The sequence below is a fragment of the Drosophila serrata genome, unplaced genomic scaffold (genome assembly GCF_035046125.1).
Source record: "Drosophila serrata isolate PLE 108 unplaced genomic scaffold, ASM3504612v1 contig_8, whole genome shotgun sequence".
Classification (NCBI taxonomy): domain Eukaryota; kingdom Metazoa; phylum Arthropoda; class Insecta; order Diptera; family Drosophilidae; genus Drosophila; species Drosophila serrata.
In genome coordinates this window covers 95,999-115,001 of record NW_028256906.1, presented here as the reverse complement: position 1 = coordinate 115,001, position 19,003 = coordinate 95,999, and the positions used below count along the sequence as shown (strand labels likewise).

General features: G+C 35.7%; 4 protein-coding genes across 4 annotated transcripts; all 4 read right to left on the bottom strand.

Annotated features, from left to right (window-relative positions):
* Positions 1-11,549: 11,549 nt before the first annotated feature.
* Positions 11,550-13,671, bottom strand: LOC110184408 (uncharacterized). Its single transcript, XM_020952939.2, has 2 exons — positions 12,597-13,671; positions 11,550-12,424 (listed from the first exon to the last, which is right to left on the bottom strand). The coding sequence occupies exons 1-2, from the start codon at positions 12,738-12,740 to the stop codon at positions 11,603-11,605; spliced, it is 966 nt and encodes a 321-aa protein (XP_020808598.2). The 5' UTR covers positions 12,741-13,671; the 3' UTR covers positions 11,550-11,602.
* Positions 13,672-13,696: 25 nt separating this feature from the next.
* On the bottom strand, positions 13,697-15,199 carry LOC110184409 (uncharacterized). The gene is made up of 2 exons (XM_020952941.2): positions 14,193-15,199; positions 13,697-14,132 (listed from the first exon to the last, which is right to left on the bottom strand). The coding sequence occupies exons 1-2, from the start codon at positions 14,506-14,508 to the stop codon at positions 13,756-13,758; spliced, it is 693 nt and encodes a 230-aa protein (XP_020808600.1). The 5' UTR covers positions 14,509-15,199; the 3' UTR covers positions 13,697-13,755.
* Positions 14,626-17,407, bottom strand: APC4 (anaphase-promoting complex subunit 4). Its single transcript, XM_020952938.2, has 6 exons — positions 17,185-17,407; positions 16,874-17,116; positions 16,407-16,806; positions 16,175-16,351; positions 15,946-16,108; positions 14,626-15,887 (listed from the first exon to the last, which is right to left on the bottom strand). Exons 1-6 carry the CDS (start codon positions 17,294-17,296, stop codon positions 14,670-14,672), a joined length of 2,313 nt encoding a protein of 770 aa, XP_020808597.2. The 5' UTR covers positions 17,297-17,407; the 3' UTR covers positions 14,626-14,669.
* Positions 17,408-17,659: 252 nt separating this feature from the next.
* Positions 17,660-18,934, bottom strand: HP1b (Heterochromatin Protein 1b). Its single transcript, XM_020952860.2, has one exon. It carries the CDS (start codon positions 18,752-18,754, stop codon positions 18,059-18,061), a length of 696 nt encoding a protein of 231 aa, XP_020808519.1. The 5' UTR covers positions 18,755-18,934; the 3' UTR covers positions 17,660-18,058.
* Between the last annotated feature and the right edge of the window lie 69 nt (positions 18,935-19,003).

Below are 19,003 nucleotides of genomic sequence, written 5' to 3'. Positions count from 1 at the left end.
AAAAAGAAAAAAAACAAGAGACAACACCAAGAAGAAGTGTGAATCGCAATTTGTCATGTGAAACAACATTCTAAAGTTAACTAAGGAAACTAAAAACTAAAAAACTTACAACTAAAAATTAAACTCAACTCCCATCTTTCCCCCTTAAAATGTATAAACAAATCGGCTAAACATTTGATTTTTGCCTAACTATGAAGTAAAAGTTCCTCGAGTCATCAGTTTGTAGTATTCTTTATCGTTTTACTTTTATTATTTGTAACCTCATTTTGTTTAAAACTCACGAAGCGAACGAATAATGTGTTGAACAATATTGTTGATAATATTGAGTTGTGTTTTAAGCTTACTTCTAATGTATACACATATATAATATATATATTATTACAATATAGGTAAAATAATATTACAAATAACCAGGGATTGATGCCTATTTATTTTATTTATTTTTTGTTTTTGTTTGAAAATATATACACACCATTTTGAATCGAAATTATACATGTTTCTTTACTTTCTTCATTATTATTATTATAATTATTAATAATTTTGATTTCTGGTTCGGGGTGGCGAGAACTCGGTTATATATAAATATATATAATGTATATTGCCTCAACCTCTTTGTTCAGACATTGCATTTAAGTCAACGACCATTTAATGCTTTTCGCTTGATCTTAATATTTAGGAAATACTTGTGTAGAAACAAACCAATATGAGAGGCTAACAATTACCAAAAAAAGAAAAACTATTAAAAAAAATATTAAAAACTCCCTCGACGAGTTGTTGTGTTAAATTTGCGTACATATCACTGGGAATTATTTACACTATGCTACTAAAACAGAAAAAAAAAAAACAATGTTTAAGTATAACAAAGGAGAGAAAAAAAGGAAACAAAAGCAAAACATTTTTTAGCATAATGTTTACACTATTTATACACCATATAGGGATTGGTTTTTCGATTTGGTTTTACACCTCTGGTTTTCCTCGATTGATTGATTGATTGTTGCTCACATCATTTATTTTGTCAGTGTGTGTTTTTTGTGGGTAGTAGATGCAGTGTGAGTAGTGTTTTTTGGAACATATATCCAAGCGAATATGTCTTATTATCGAGAAAAACCACATAGCAACTAATAACTATAGTGCCATAATTTATGATAAATAAATCAAGTAAAAAGCGTTTATTGATGTGCTGTACGATTTAGTGAGTCCTTTATTGACAACCAGCAAAAAAAAAAAATATATATATACATATTTATATATATATATGTATATATACACAGATATTTACTAGTTTATAGCGAACCAAAAAAACCAACTTGGATACAAAACCAAAATACAACATAAAAATTGATGAAAGTGTATCGAAAATAGGAAATAAAAGTTTTTCGTGCTTGGGCCAGAAGGATAATGCTAGGATGCAAGGATCAAATTGTGGGCAGAGTATAAAGTTTAAAATGAAATGGGTAACTTATGAAAACAGAAGCAATTAGAAAGCTTTTATTTTTCTAGAATTTTAAACGGAAACCTAAAACCTAATGAAACCTAAAACCAAAATACAAGCAACCGTATAGAAACAACAACAACAACAGCAACACCAACTTCCTAATTTCTCTCAGTGTAAACCGAAAGCAACAAATATGATTAATAAAATACAAATTCAACTCAAACACAACAAATAAAGCTAACACAATATGTATTGAACCACAATTGGTATTGGATATCAATATACAAATACTATTGGTACATTCGATTTAAAGAAAAACTATAGAGCAATAATTGCATAGCAGGTAATGATGCCGAAGCAAAAACAAAACAACAAACAAAAAACTATTTCCAAAACACACCAAATTTGTCTCTGGGGTTGTTAAAAAAGAAAAGTAACAAACAAAACATTCAATGAAATGAAACATTTTTATGTGTAGCAGATATTAAATGAAAACAAAATTTACACAACTAAACAACACAATTATACATAATTGTATATTATAATAACAAACTATATATATATACATATATGTATATTCGACTTAAGATGTGACCAAAAAACAAAAAAAAACCAATAGAAACCAAACATTTTGCGCGCCTTGGCAAATTTTTAAGTAAATATATACTATATACAATATGTATAGCAAAACAAAAAAAATAAAATAAACAAAATGATAATTGTAGAGGTCAGGAAATCCAGTTTGGAGCGAGCTACACTGCAATACATTTTTGAGACACCTTCACTCACACACACACACACACCAAACACAGAAGACAATTGAAAGTAATTTAGACAACGATGTTTTGCATAGAGATCCAATATGAAAGATCTATGATACGTACGCATTGATTATCCTTAAACAAACTCTAAGACATTTCAAGCAAAAAATAAAAAACAAAAATCAACGTAAACGTAATGAAAACCAAACCCAATAAGATACGAACAAATTCCCTGTGTTGTCAAATGGCTTTAATTATAAAAAAAAAAACAAATCTAATAATAATATTACTAATAATGTAAAACCAAGATACGATTTGTCATTAGCACTAGCGATATGTATGAATTATAAAAAGGCAGATATTTTGTAAGTGGTAAAGGAACTTTGCAAAACATTTTTCGGGGGTCAGATTACGGTCGCCATACAGTCCCCAAGACAAAACAGCAACAATATTTTTGGGCACCAAATATACAGTCAACTTATTGTATTGCATTAAATGATATTTATACATACATATACTACCTAGGTAGCGAACTACATAAATACAAACGTTTAAAGCAGATGCTAAAAAATCCTACGAGTATGTCCGACAACAACAACAACAAAAAACATCACTTATGGTCAAAAATCAATTGATAAGAACGGTTTTCCCGCAGAAATCGAAATCGATATAAGAAATCGAAAAGAAAAAAAAAAACATACAAACATATTACAATTAGAATGTTTTATGAATTATATACACCTTATATACATGAAATATACATGTGTAATTTAACTTTAACGATAAGATGTTGAATGAATTTTATGTGAGTTATTTTTGATGTTGTATAGTTTAAAGCAAAACAGAGAAAAAACAAAGGGAAGGCGACGAAAACCAATTAACAAACCAAAACAATCTCTCATTAAGCTACCAATGCGAAAAAAAGAACAATTGTTGGGCATTTTAATTAACTAATAAATAACAAAAACAGAGTGCAATACAATAAAAAAAACAAAGTAAATATTAAAGAGAAGACATCAACAATGTATGAACAAAGAAAAACCTTTAAGCACGGCAAACTTTTTCGAGTGTAACGAACCGAATACCCAAAACTATTCAACAAGAATTTTTTGAACTTTCTTTGAGAATTAAACAAGAAGGAAAAACTAAAAAAAAGCTGCCTCAAGGAAAACAGAATATAATAAATTAAATTAAAATTTATTATGGAAATATGTATATATACACACATATATATATTTCTTATAGACAGTGGGCATCAAAAGTCAAGCTCCACTGTGCATATTTAAACTCGAACAAAAAGGAATTTTACCAAAAAAAATAATCGAAACGAAGCAAAGAAAACAAAAATTCTAGAAATAACACCAAAAACAAAACAAAGACACAAATATTTTAACAATTTTTACATCAAACGTTTTTCTGTTGTCCTTTCTTCTAATTATTTAATTTTAATATCTTTTTTTTTGGGCAGCGTTAAGATCATAGCACAGGGGTTAAGGGCAAATAAAACAACACCAAGAGAAATTAGAAAAAAGAAATATATGTATTAAGGATATAAGCGTATAAAAATGTTCCTCAAGAACCAAGCTTACTCTTCTTCTACCTACATACATTTAACCCTTCTGTGGTTCAGACCGTCACCCTCACTTGACTCTGATTTATGTGCGTGTGTGTGTTTGTGTTGCAAAAATCATATTATATATTCATATATATATTGAATGGAAAACGAACGGAGATTAAAAAAAAAACTATTTACTATTAACAAAAAAAAAAAAAACAAAATAAGGAAAAAACTATGTGAACTGCAGAAACCAACTTATACCATTTTTGCTGACTGTACTCCTTAGGCTTTTTACACCTTTTACCATTTTACTCGCAAATGGCAGACTATTTAACAGAAAGCGATAAGTAAACTCTAGCATGCCACAACACTCAACTCGAAACTCGAAGCTGGACACTCGAAACTTAAAAATTCGAACTTCGAAACTTGAATCTCTCAGATATTATAAATATATATCCAAATGTTTTGTGGGGCTCTGAGACAGTACCCTCTATACATACTTAATTTTTTGCTGTCCAACGAGATCGCAATCAGGCCCCAATATGATGGCATTATGTTTCTAGGCTTAGAATTGAATGGGTACGAATACTCCTAGATTCGTGGCACCCAAATTAGACACTTATTAACCCCGTCTCACTCCCTTCGAACAACCCCTCCCGCCTGTGATAGTGTTAAATCGAATCGAAAACGATTCAATTGTTCTTTCATATTATTTTTTGTATGTTTTTAGGTAACAACAATTTAACTGATCTTTTTTTTTGTACTTAATTGATTAAATAATTAATTTATAAAATATACAAATTAGCGTTTACAAGTATTATACAAATTTGGAAAATTTAACAAAGCAAAGAAAGGGAGATAGGAAAGAGAAAACCAATCAATGACAATATATTCGTTTGTTGAGCAAGAGACCCGAGAGCCCCCCAAAAAAACAACACATATCTCCTATCCTTTTATTTATTATTTTCATTTATTTTAAATTATTTCGCACAAACGCTAAAAGCGATTGGTAGAAAGTGCAGCTAATTAGACAAGACACTTAATGTTTTCGATGGTATTGATTTATCGGCAAGACATCGATGTTTTTGCAGCTCTAGAAAAACACTCAAGCTCCCATACACTGAGCTAAATTCTGAACCAATACATACAATAAAGCGTTATTAAGCATTCCAAACACTGTAACGGTAACTGTACCTTTAACGATAACTCATACGATAGATCAACTCTGAGGTATTTGATTTGGATTCGATTTATTTCAAGCGATCTTCATCGTATATCGATTTTCGAAATGACAATATTTTATTGAATATTGTGCAATGCAAACACTGTGAAATATTCAATTGAATTTTTACCCATTGAGCAATCCCCCTAGAGAAATCCTGATTTTGTAACTTTTTTGCAAAAATGGTTTCATTTAACAATTTTATCTACACACCATTTTACGGCAAAAGCAAAAAACAAAAACGAAGAAACAAAAAAATACAAGAAAAAACAGAACTCTACAGATATTTTTATATATTTAACGAACGAAAGAAAGCGTATATCCCCTTATAAAATAAAAACAAAAAACAAAAATGAATTGGTCCGAATTTTTTCAGGCAACAAAACCAAAACCATGACAAATGAATTGTATTATCAAGGAACGATATATATATATATATATATATACATAAATAGTGCGTGTAATAACTAGAATCACATAATTCCATCCACTTTTGATATTTAAACAAGAAAAAAAAAAAAAAACGAGCAAGACGAAGATAAAAACTATTTATTAACTTGATTAAGCCATCTTAAGTGTTTGAATGTTGTCTTAACAAATTAAATTATATGAGAATATATATAAATATATATATGATAAATTAAGTGGCGTGCCATTCCTACAACAAATAAAAAAAAACACACACAATAAAGGAAGGAAAAGAGCTAGAAGAAGGTCGAAGAAAAGAAACATTTATTTCGTTGTGCTTTTTACACGGAAAACGTTGGGAGTTCATACCAATTCCAATTCTGATTCCAATTGGGGGTTCCCCTAAATTTTCTATGGGCAATATGAGGCCTCACCCTTAATTATCAAACATGTACTTTCTGCCTCCATGATGATGATCCTTATGATCCTACACACACACTCTCGGATATTTATTAATACGTATTATATAATATAGTGGCACCAAAAACACACACACACAAATATATAAGCATCTATATATACATATATATATATAAAATTGTCTTATTGTAGCAAAACGGTTATTGATATTTACACATCAAGAATGAAATTAAGAAAAAAAAAACGAGAAAAAAACCATACATACCTATATAAGAATGCTTTAAATTATACTCAGAACAAGATATACAATATATACAATATATACACTCAACAATATATATATTTACGGATAGAAAATAATAAAGTAAAAATACCGATGTCAGTTAGGAACCTTTTTCTAGAATGTTATGTCTTCCCTTTGAATCAATTAAACAAAAACAACAACAAGATGATAGAAACAATTGATCGAAACAACCGCTTGACCAAAATAATAATTGAGAGATAAATTAAAGCTTCGATATATATAAAAAAAAGAGTTAACTTTAGCACTGCAGCAGCCAAAACAAAACAAAAACGAAGACAGCAAGTTACAGAAATAAGTGAAAATTAAAATTGACAAACTACAATAAGAAAGTTCTTTTTACCTCCAGCCTCCAGTAACTCACACCAGAAGATCAGCCACAAAAGCAACCTGTTTCAGTCAGCCACAAATTTACCTAATTGAAAACTAGAAACTGGAACAACTAACTAACTAACTAACTGTACTTAAGAACCTTATACTATATACATATAGTTTGCAGCAACTCAACTTTATGCATCCGAGGACATTACTACCTATATAAGTATCATCTGTTTTGATCATGCTCCTTATTTCCAATTGCTACTACATATGAACTATATATATATATATATATACATCTATATAATATGAACCTTTAACAAATATTAATAACAAGAAGACAAACAAATGAAAATGTGGAAAAACGCAGACTACTCAGTGCAACAGATAAGACTAGAAATTGATTACCTGAACCTTGAGAACAAAAGCTTGAGTTTTATTTTACTTTACACAAAACTAAAATATGGATGCAATATAAAACAGCAATTGACTAACTCTCGAAATCGAAATCGACATACATATACATAAAATAATTAAATAATAACTATCTATCAGCAAAAGTAAATCCGCAGAAAGAACACTCAAGAGAATCCTTGCCAGAAATCTAGAAAGAAAATGGATATTACGTATAAAAAAAGCGCTCAAAACTTCCACTATTTTCCTTTTTATTCAGATTCAGGGATAATATAGGAAGAGGAGTAACACACTAAATATTAACAAAAAGGTGCTTTTCCGAATCCGATTTGATTATTTAGTCTGCACGACAAGCTAAAACTCGAACGGAATCTGGAGCGGATTCTCGAAATATATATTTCGGTTATCTTTAATATTTTTTTTTGGTAGCATTCAGCTTTTTAGGAATATCGGTTCGCTTTCTTCCTCCCTCCATCTTCTTTAAATGGTTGTGATTGAAAAAAGCCATATAAAAATTAGACCAATTTCCCATAGTTATTCCATTTTTCTTTATCGGTCGCACTCACCATATACACACATGGTACACACGCTCGCTCGGTAGGCATTCGATTCGTGAACCCTATGGCACTTGCATCTAACCAATGATCGTAATTGTAAAACACATATGAACTATATATATATATATATATTGTCTATATATTTACAACAATAACCACATTAAATTGAATTGTAGTGTTACAAAAAACAAACAAACAAACAACAAATAAGAAAGAAAGAAAGCAAGGGTAGTGTATACGCGACGTAAGACACTTTCAAGGATATGATGGCGATGCTTTACATACTTTGCTCATTGGGTTCCACTTACATAACTTACGTAAAGTGTAGCGGTCGACATAAAATATTTAACATAAAGCTGGCCACAGGATCAGCAGCATGCATAATCGTGCTAAGGATCTCTGCTAAAAAGGATCACACTGGACTGCGGTCAGCTTAATAAAACCTTAGCTAATTGTGTGTATTTACATATTAAAGTTTACAAGCAGAAGGCAAGGAAGCTAGTGAGAGGTAGAAGAGTTATATATGTCCGGTAGAATTTTTGAAAGCCTTTTCGTACTCAAACCAAACACAAATTAAGGACTAAATATACATGCATATATTTATAAAATTAGATGAAAATAATTCATGTACTTCATATAATGTTTAAAGGAAGCAACAACAATTACAAGTGTCTGTATTTTTTTTAATAAAAAAAAGAAACAAAAACCATTGCAATCAGGTACTGAAATCAAAATTTTTTTGTAAATAGTAAAAGAGGAAAGTGAACTTTTCGTCAAAGCACTTGAAAATAATAGGAAGTATTTATATTATGTGTGTGTGTGGTAAATAGATACAAGCGGAAGTGAACTTAAGGATATCGATCCTTAGTCGCGTATGCTTTGAGCTCATCAGTGTATTTCCGTAGCATACTTTGCAGGGCGAACCGAAATTCCTTGCGACACGAACAAGAAGAGAAACACTCATATTTAAATACGTACACACATATATATACATATATATAAATATATATACCAATCTAGTTGTAATCTCTATGACACTAAGTAGATGCAAAATCGGAAGTTTAACCGACGACGATCGACGGCGGAATGATAAACAATTGTCCAGACGTTCAACGAAACCAAATGCAATATTAAATTATACAACAAACTAAATACAAGCATACAAGCGAATAACATTAAAAAAAGAAAAAAAATATATATAAAAATATTATATATATACATATATTTTACAATTGATTTATATACATACACATGTATACATTATATAAGTAAATGCCGCATCATTTTCGCGTAATGTCTATTGAATTGTTTGTTAAACATTTTTGAAACATTTTCTTTACTAAATAATAACAAGAAATGTGGATAAACCAAGCTCACAGAAAAGTTACGCCAAAAACCGAACAAACAAACAAGAAATTTATATACATTTATCGAAGAAGATATATACAACAAACAAGAATAACTTTTAGTGATTAATATTATAAGCAAAGACCAAAATGAAATATTGATTTTTGAAAATGGAAAGTAAAAGAAAAACGTGGCATTAAACCAAACAAAACTTACAAAAACCGAAACACTAACACACCAACAAGGAAAATGGAAAATAGCCTTACTGCGGATTGATTCTTCAACAACATAAAAACAAGTTTTTAAACTCGAAACTCGATCTCTTTTACACTTTAAGTAGTCTCTTTTCTCTCTTTGACTTGATTTTGACTTGCAAAAATTAACAAACAATTATTTATTATTAATAATAAACAGCAACGAGTAACGAGAATATTTTTACAAAACCAAAACAAAGGATAACAACAAGGAATAAGAAACTAAAAATGCATAACGCTTTCGACAATAAGCTTTGGCCACACTATTGTAATGAAACTATTTGAACAATTGGGAATATATCGAAAATCGAAGGTCAAAATAATGGTAGGAGATGGTGGAGGATGGAGATGGAATTTCTTGCGCTTAAAAAAATAAGGAATTACCACGCCCAAAAAGCCACAAAATGATATGTAATTTCCCTATTTAGTCTATATACCTACTGCAGATATATACACACACTTATATATATATACATACATATATAGAATATACCCATGTACTTATGTAGTAGCCTTGTTCTACTGTATATTTTTAAACGGAGTTGTATTGCAGAATAAGAGTCAAAATCAGAATCAGAGTCAGAATCGTAATCAGAATCAGAATCAGAGACAGAGTCAGCAAAGCAAATGTATTTTCATGATACGCATTTGAAGCGAACATATCAAAACCGAATACCGACGAGAAAAACTCACGAAAAGTACTAAATTATTTAGAAATTATCCAGTGCATGTTATTCAGTTACTACTGTTAGTACGAAACTAATATGAGAAAATAACTACAAACATTTTGGAAGCTGGCACGACGCGATATGTGGAACTGTCCTGTCTTGACTCCTATTTCAAAACAAAAAATTAATAATAATAATACTGCTGTTTCATTATTTATTATTGACAAATATTTACAACAATTGAAGCCAGAACAACAACAGAATGAGGATAAGCAGACGGTTAATACAATTGAAGGAAAAAAAGAAAATGAAAACAAAAAAAAAAAAGAAAAACTCACGAAACTGAATCTAAATTAAGCATGAATATTTTTTGCTGTGTCTTAGTCCATGTGTCGTAACGAATTTATTGAACTAAATATTATACATAATTAAAATTAAAAAAAAAAAAAACCCAAGAAAAAAATCAACAAAGCCCAACAAGAAAATATCTTAACACTTTTTTGTTTTAACTGAAAAAGCAAAAGAAAAAATGCAGGCGAACAAACCAAAATTTCTACAAAATTAAGCACAAATTTTTTCAAACAAAAACAAAACCAAGAAAAAAAATCTTTAAAAAAAAACAAAAACAAAGAAAACACAAAATGAAAAACAACCAACATACTAACAAAAATTGCCTTTTACTTGTATTTTGTTTTTTTTTACTATAAAGAGAATCGAATTAAATATTAATAATAATATACAACACGCTGAATACATTAATGAAAATTTTGCAAAACGAGAAGGAAAAAAGATTCGCCTAAAAAAACATCTGTGACTAATAAATGGATATAATTAAAGGAAGGATGCAAGAGAAAAGCCCGAGAAAAAGCTGCTAATGAAAATGAGAAATTGAAGATAAGAAACTCCAATGTATTAATTACGAATAAAATCGAAGTTAGTGTGTGTGTAAGGTACAAGAAACAACATTGTTAGAATGGCAAATACATATACTAGCTGCAGTTTAACTAATTATTGGTAAAGGGTACATACATTCTACATATGTACAGCTGACACACACTCACATAACACCCACGCCCACACCCACACCCACACCTAACACCCCACAAACATATACATATACAGAAGCTATACCAATACAAGCGAACCTAGTTATATTTGTATGTGCATCATACTTGAGTAGAAAACAATTTATACATTAGAGTTTATGTAAACCAAAACAAGCTACTTTTACTTATACATTATACCGAAATGCAAGTGCGTAATGTATAGTACGATATATACACCAACCAGATATATATATACATATATATAGACGATATTTGATGAACGTAAGCCCAAACACAGCAATTTACTTATATAACAAAAACACAAAAAAAAAAGTTTCTTTCAAACAACCTTAAAAACAAAAAACTAATTACAAACTTTCGGTATGATGAGAACCGATTATAAAATCGAAGAAAATTAAAAAGTGAAGTGGAGGGGCATCAAAGAAAAGCCCATGGAAAACAATATATATACAATTATTTAAAATATTTAACAAAAAAAAAAAACAAACGATTTATATATATATATATGCATATATATATACATATATACATACCACTAAATAGTTTAAATGTTTATTTATTGTATTTGAACAAGAGGAACGATAATGAAACCAAATTTAAATAAAGGTAATAACTCGAAAAACTAAAAGAAAAACAGTTTTTTAATGGATACAGAGAAACTGAGTAAAGTATGAATGAATACAATGGAATAAACAAGTAAAAACCCGAGTGGATGAACTATAACTATATATACGACTTAGTAAGGCAACTCAGGTAAAAAGTAAACAAACTTATACTTAACAACTTAGTGAACAACTCACTGAAGAACAAAACAACTAATTTTGATTTTGCATATATTTCGTTACAGGTAATATATTTAAATATAAGTCATCTTAGTTCAGCATGGTATCAATGCACCTGTCGATACTGGCATTAATATCGGCGAATCCTTGGATTGCATTATCGGTGGCCTGTGTGGTGCAGGCGGTGGCATCGGTGGCAATTGCCGGAACACTGCGCCGGAGTCCGATCAGATGACGAACTGACTTTTGAGCTCCTACAACGTACTTGGTTGCCATTAAATACAGCTTGCTTCGGCACATTCGGTATCTGACATTATTGGATATTCCTTTACAGTTCTTGTACTGCTTAATGATCCTATATCCATTCAGAGTCAACTGGAGAACCGAACGCTTGGTATCAAGAACAATTTTGACAGAGTTGACGGCGGCATTGCGGCCACAGACCACGAAGCCCAAGGTGGCCCGTTCGAGGACACCGGCCACATGAACCGTCTCCCTGGCCACGCACTCTTCGCTCTCCACCGCACGCTTTTCAATGTCGCCGGCCAGCAACTGCAGCTGCCGATACGGATACATGAAGATCTTCAAAAGCTGACGCTCTGTAAGCCTCACGATGTACCAGGCCAGAGCCTTGGACTCGTTTATGAAGAATTTCACCATTGAGTCCACGAAAGCGAAGTCATCGATATCCATGCTGTCATCCTTTGGCATTTCGGAAATTTCCGGCATATCCAAGTCAAACTCCTTGTCAAAGTCCGTGTCGATGTCCAAATCTAAATCCAAGTCCAAGCCCAAGTCCAAGCCGAGATCTAAGTCAAGGTTAAAGTCGTCCATGTTGAGATCAATGCCCAATTCCTTGGCCATCTCCTCAAAGGATGGAGGTGGGATTTCATCTTCGGGCACAGCTGAAACCTGAAGGAGAGAGAGAGAGAGAGTAGGTAAGTTACACAGATAAATCCTTCTTTTAATACAAAAAAACATATCGTTCAAAAATAATTGTGCCACGCATTTAGGTCGATTTTTCATTGATTTAAAATCTCTATTTTGTTTGAAAGGTCCCTTTCTTTTGATAACTTCTACTCACAGTTGCCAAGCAGAGGGCCAAAACCACAATAATCACACTCCTCATGGCTGATTTACTTTTGCTGGGATCCCACTTGGGGACCTGCCTTTTATATTCCCAAACTCTTCGATGTCCGAAAATACTGAGATAGCCATATCTATACATTCGGTTAATTAAAATATTCAAGAGTTGGTTTTATCGGTCCAACATGTGCTTGCTACTTGGCCGATTGCAATATTTTCTATTATTATTTAGCTTATACCTTTGTTATACCCTTGCAGAGAAAGATTATTTTACTGCATATGCAGTATGCAGTATTCAGATTTGTTAACCTTTGAAAAACTAACACAGAAGAAACAAACATAAAAATATATAAAAATGTCGATTTCAAGAATCTACCAGGAGGTATTATAATTTTAATCAATGAAGGAGTCATTTCCGACCCTATAAATCATATATATTTTTGATCAGCATGAACAGCCGAATCGATCTAGCTATGTCTGGCAAAAATTTTGTAAGGGATTACATCGTTAAAATTCTAAAAAATTTGTAAAAATTTTAATTTTTAAACTCAGTTTGCAGATTTGTTAACATAAAAAAGAGTAGCAGCTTTCCGATTTGAAATTAATGCAATCAAGTCTGTCTGAAGTTTGTTCCTGTCTTGTTTTACTTTACTTTACTTTAATCGCAATTATTTTCGTCGGCTCATTGTTGTTTCTTCTTTCAATTTCTCCAATTGTTCGAGATTAGGTCGCAAATTGTATTTCGGTTTTGGGTTGAGCGATAGGAAACATCTATTACTGGATTCGCCACTTCAGACCCCTCCTTCCTATCGTTAAATCTTAATAACGTTTTAATTCTGGCAGATAATGTCATTTTATGGTCCTCTGTGCCAGCGCCGTTGATTAAAATTCATTGCACGTGTGGATCTATAAAGGCAGTTGACACACCGATCCGACAATCATCCGAGCAGCGAGCTGTGTCTGAGATAAAAATATTATTCCAAAATGAAGCATAATAGGTGACAGGTGTGTTCCAAATAAAGCCTTTTCCCTTTCCGTACTGTGCTCTAGGCATGGAGCAGTGCTAATAAGCACTAAACACGATGAAGATACATTGGATAAATTAATCCTAATAAAGGTATATTTCTTATTAAGGTACATACATAAAATATAATCGTCTAGTCGTCCTTGGCAGCTGCTTTCTTCTCCTCCTTTTTGGCCTTCTTGGCCTGCTTATTGAGCAACTCGCTCTTGTCGAGATTGTTCTGGAAGAACGTAGTCTCCTTGCGCGCCTGTGAGACCTCAGTGTGGAGGCGCTGCTTGTGCACTGCCTGCTCGTAATTCATGCGTTCAGTGAGGTGCACCCATTTGAAACGCGGCAAGTACTTCATGCTCCACAGCGAATCGTAAAACTGTGACTTCTTTCTCGTGGAGATCTGCTTGTTGTTCAACAGTGGGACGATCTGCTTGGCCACCCTCTTCGACTCGAACTCCACCCAGCCCTCGGTAAAGTGAATGTTGTAGCGCTTCCGTTTATTCTTCTTGGCCTTCTCGCCTGTGGTAAATATCAATTTGTACACAATGCAATATATAATTGATCACATTTTCAACTTACTTGATAGCTTCTCCGGCTGCAGATATACCCTGCCGATTTTCCCAAAATCACCCAGAATTTCCCTCAAGCGAGTCACATTCATGTGCTTGGGTATATTGGATATGTAAATAATGCCCTTCTTGCGTTTTTTGGAGGGAACCGAGGAGCTGCTGCTGGGGTTAACTTTGAAGTTTGCCAGGTCCATTTCATCGTCGTCAGCGGATAGATAATTGGACTCATCCGAGCCTTCTGCTTGTGGTTCATTCTCCACTTCCATATCGACAGGAGCCGGAGTAGGAGGCAGCTTTTGTTTTGTTTTCTTTTTAATTTTCTGCATTTTGGAAATATTCTCGTGGTTGCACGCTATTAGGGATGGCAAGTGGCTGGCGATATGTATATTCGATACAGCTGCAACACTTTCTATCGGATATCGATAAATAACGAATAGTCAGACTTTCTGAATGTGTTTTTATTGTTTTTGCTGAATTTGTATGCACACTACGTCTCCGTTTTGTCCAGCACCGATTCCTTGCTGATCTCAAGAAACGAGGCCTGCGACATCTCAGTGTCGTCCTCCTCCTCCTCGATTTCCATCTCGAAAATTGTCATCTTACGCTTCCGGTCCGAGAGCACAGTGGCCACTTTTCTGCTGCCCGAAATGGCAAGCATCTCGCACACTCCATCTAATCCCTTAAAGGAGGCGCCATCGGCAATGTCGTGTATGCTGTGCGTGACGGTGGCATCCTTCAGCTTAACCACTTGTCCCATCTGGTGCTGGGTGCACTGATTTCTCGCAGCGCTCAGCGAGAATTGTACAAAGTAGCTATGCGGCCGGATGCCGGGAACAGTGGTTGTGGTCTGGGCCAGCATCGAGAGCGAGGATTCATTGTAGAACTGGAGGTCGACAAATCGCAGGTGATAGTAGTCCTCATGCAGAGGGGCCGTGAAGATGCCGGGCTGCAATTGCACCCTTGTGCACCGCACCAGGCAATCGCCGGTACGACTAATCTCCAGGATCATGGCCTCCTGCCAGCTTATGGTGCACGCCAACATATCACAGCGTGAGGATTCGTTAACGTAATAACTACTGGTCACAAAATCACGGTCTTTTAGGCCCTCTCCGGGCTCCATTGGTGGTAAATCACCGCATATTATCGCAGAGGCCAGCTTAAAGCTGCCACTAATACTCTCGGTAGGCTTGTGGAACACTGCATCGATGGCATTGAACATCTTGTCCCGCTGCTGTATCAGTGAGAGATTCTTGTCATGAGGCACGAACAAGTTGCAGTTGTTCAAGCAATCGTTCTCGGCCACCATTTCTTCCCACAGCTGGCCAGGATCTTTGGGATACGGCTGCGACAAGTATGTGTTCTCCAGATACTGACCCACACGCTCTAGGTTGAATTTGCTTCGAGCCAGTGGCGGTGTGGCGGAAAGTATATTGGCATCTTCATCCTCTTCGTCGCTGCGGTCTTCGTTCTCCGGTTCCATGGCACATAGAAAGTCGGCCATTGCAATGTTCTCATCCTCGGTGAGGACCAGATCATCTGGAATCTCTTGGTGAGACAAACGGAGTATCGTAAAGATCATCCAGGCGTGGAAGAGCTTCATATCGTACACCAACGTGTCAATGGTTCGCTGCAATTCGTGGACTTTAAGCACAAAGGCTCCGCATGCCCTCATCGCCTCGTTGGCCACATCCGGCGAGATGAGGGACTGGAAAATATGAATATATTTAATTATTAAGTCGATAGTCCGTGTCTTTTTATCGTACCTCAAAGAAGTGCGACATGCGACCAAATCCCGCAATCGTATTGAGAAAATAGAACATGTTGATGGCCGATCCGTTCAACTGCTTAAAAACCAGACCCTGCAAGTTGCTCAGGCTAAGGTCTACTGAGTTGGCGATCTTCTTAAAGCCCTTTTCCGACAGCGTCCTACAATTGGGAGCAAAAGGGGTGATAATTTAATCAGAAGAACCGCGTAGAAACCATTAAACTTACTCGAACAGAAATTCCTCCACTTCCAATGTGGCAAATCCGAATACGTGCAGCTCCAGAAAGTGAGCCGAGATTAGGCCGTATGGCTGGGAGTTGGCATACTTTGTTAGTTTGTTGTCCATCTCGATTTGAACCGTTTCCCAGGCCTCCGTCAAGCACTGCTGCGTGTCGTTGATGTAGCTGGTCATAGCAAGAGTAACTACAAATTTAACTAAAGCCCGGTCATGACACTCACTTCTTGGTCTCCAGAATATGGGCGCAGTGGGTGGCCAGCTCCAGCATGGGTGCCATGCACTCCTGCAGCACCTGGTTGTGGAAGTGCAGCACCTTGAGCTCCTGTCCGTCCCTCAGCAAGGCATAAATGGCATTAAAGTCACCGCTCAGTCGCACATCATACACATCGAACTGCTCCGGATGCAGGATGTGCTGGGTGAGATCAATGCTGCCTGCCTGCAGGGCTCCCAATAGCAAGAGGTGCACCTTGCCGCTACGCATTATCACTACCAGAAAGCATGGCGATCCCTTTGGGAAGGACTTCTGATCCAGTGTTTTAAGGCAGGGATCGATATTGGTCAAAGGCTGAAGCTTGGGTAGGAACCTCCGATGCTTGTCCTTGGCATTACAAGTGTACGTAGCTGAAGGAAGTTTGTACAATGAGAAAAAAGAGATTCCCAGGAATATATATATATATTGGATATGCACCTAGGCTCTCCTGTGAGTTAATGGCCTTGCTGAAGTACACCTTCTTAATGTCGTCCTCGTAGATCAGACCCGAAATGATTGTCTCGCTCTCGGCGTCCAGAAGTGCAACCTTGCCATTGCTGTAGCCAACGGCCAGCAGTGTTTCGTCCATTTGCCAGCTGAGCGAACGCACACGCACATCCTCGCCTGGCGTGGGAAATGTTACGATCTTTTGCCAGTTCAGCCGTTGGATGATCACCTCGCCTGTTTAAGTAAAGAGAATTCCTGAACATATTATTTATTAAATTCACGACGCCCGTTCCCCCGCTTACCCTTCTCAGTTCCATAGGCTATGAGGTCCATCTTGTTGTTCCACTCCATGCGCTCCACAATGCAGGACATGTTGCGGGCGCCCAGCAGCTTCATGGAGCTCGATTGGGACATCTTCTTCACCCTTTACAAAAAATTTATTTGCTTTTTTATTGCAAATGTTTTTTAGTTTACACTTTGCCGGCGTCTATCGACCATCAAACTTATCGATTACAGACAGTTATCGCTGGAACATGCCGCAAAATCAGCGGGAAATATGATTAAAGATTTAATATATTAAAAATTGATAAATACTTCTTTCGAAACGATTTTATTCTCTTTTTCAAATTTAAAATAAATGTTTCTATGGAAAGTATTTTTCTATTAAAGAAACTGTATCCAAATCAACTTGTGCTGTTCTTAAAATATTCTGGCTACAAACTAGCCAAAAGTGACCGCACAGGTGGCGTCTCTTACTTTTCAGGCCGAAATCGCAAATTTTTGTTTGGAAATGTGCAACTTTATTTTTTACATCATCAAAACTTAGTTTATGGGGAGACAATTTATATTAAGTCTAGATTCTAGATTCTAAGATTGGGCCACCTTCTCGTCTTTGCCCCATTCGCTCTTCCGCCGACACATACATACATACAAGGATATTTGTATATTACACTGCGAATTTCTTGTAATCCTGGAGGAGTCGGGGGTAAATAATTAAAAAAAATAAAAAATGGGGATAAAATGTAAATTTTAAACCTATGATTAAGTGTGTATTACTACTGCACGGTTCCGGATCTTCGCGAGGACCTGAAATGAATCGATCTTTATGCTTAAATGCTACGCTACCAAATATATGTTTCTTATGTGTGTGTGAACGGGAATCCGCATCCATCCATACTAGTCATCGGCCTCGCCGTTGCCTAATTCGCTGGTCTCCTCCGGCTTGGCGGTCTCTTGGTCCTGGCTAATGCTCCCGGAAGGACTGGCAGGCTCCTCGTCATCACCGCCTTCGGCCGTGCTGCCGCCGGGTGTGCCGACGCTGCCTGGGCCAGTGTCGACACCGCTACCGGCGCCAGAGCCCGAGCCTAAGCCGGTGTTGCCGCCGGAGCTGCCATTGCCATTGCCGTTGCCCGTATGCCAGGTCAGGCGCTCCTCATAGAACTGTATGACCACCTGGGGACATCGAATATTTGCCAGCTTGGCAGGCACCAAATCGGCGTGGTCGCTGCCTTTCCATTTCATGAGGAACATGAGGTGGCCGGACGAGTCGGTGGCGCCCAAAATCTTTGACGGTTCCAGGCCGCGCTCAAAGCCGATCAGTTTCTTCTGGTCATCGGTGTCGTCCTCGAGGAAGCTCTTGCGCTTGCTTCGGATCGACTCTGGCGTGGACGATGTCGAGAGGCGCTTCTTCGTCTCCTTTTTGTTGTTCTTCAGCGACTCCTCGAAGTTTGCAATCAAATCCGGGCAGTCCAGATTCTCCACCGGCTCCCAAGTGTTCTCACTGCGCGGGTACCCCTTCCATTTTAGGTAGTACTCCGTTCGCCCGTTCACCGTCCGTTTGTCCTCCACGCGCTCGACCGAAAATTCCGCCATTTGTTTTCCGTTCTACGTTATGTTTCACGTTTCACTTTTTACGTTTCCGTTTCTATTTTCCTCTGCCGGTTCTTTTCTTTCCCTATTTTCTGGCGGCGTCAAAAAAATATTTATATCTCCAATTCGTTCGATAGGTTTTCTAGAAGAAGAAAAACTTCTTAGAGATGCGCAACCTGTTGGCTGCCTATCGATAGGTTTGTCTAAAAATGCAGGTGATTTAACAAGTTATGGAAGATTATTGAGAGAAAT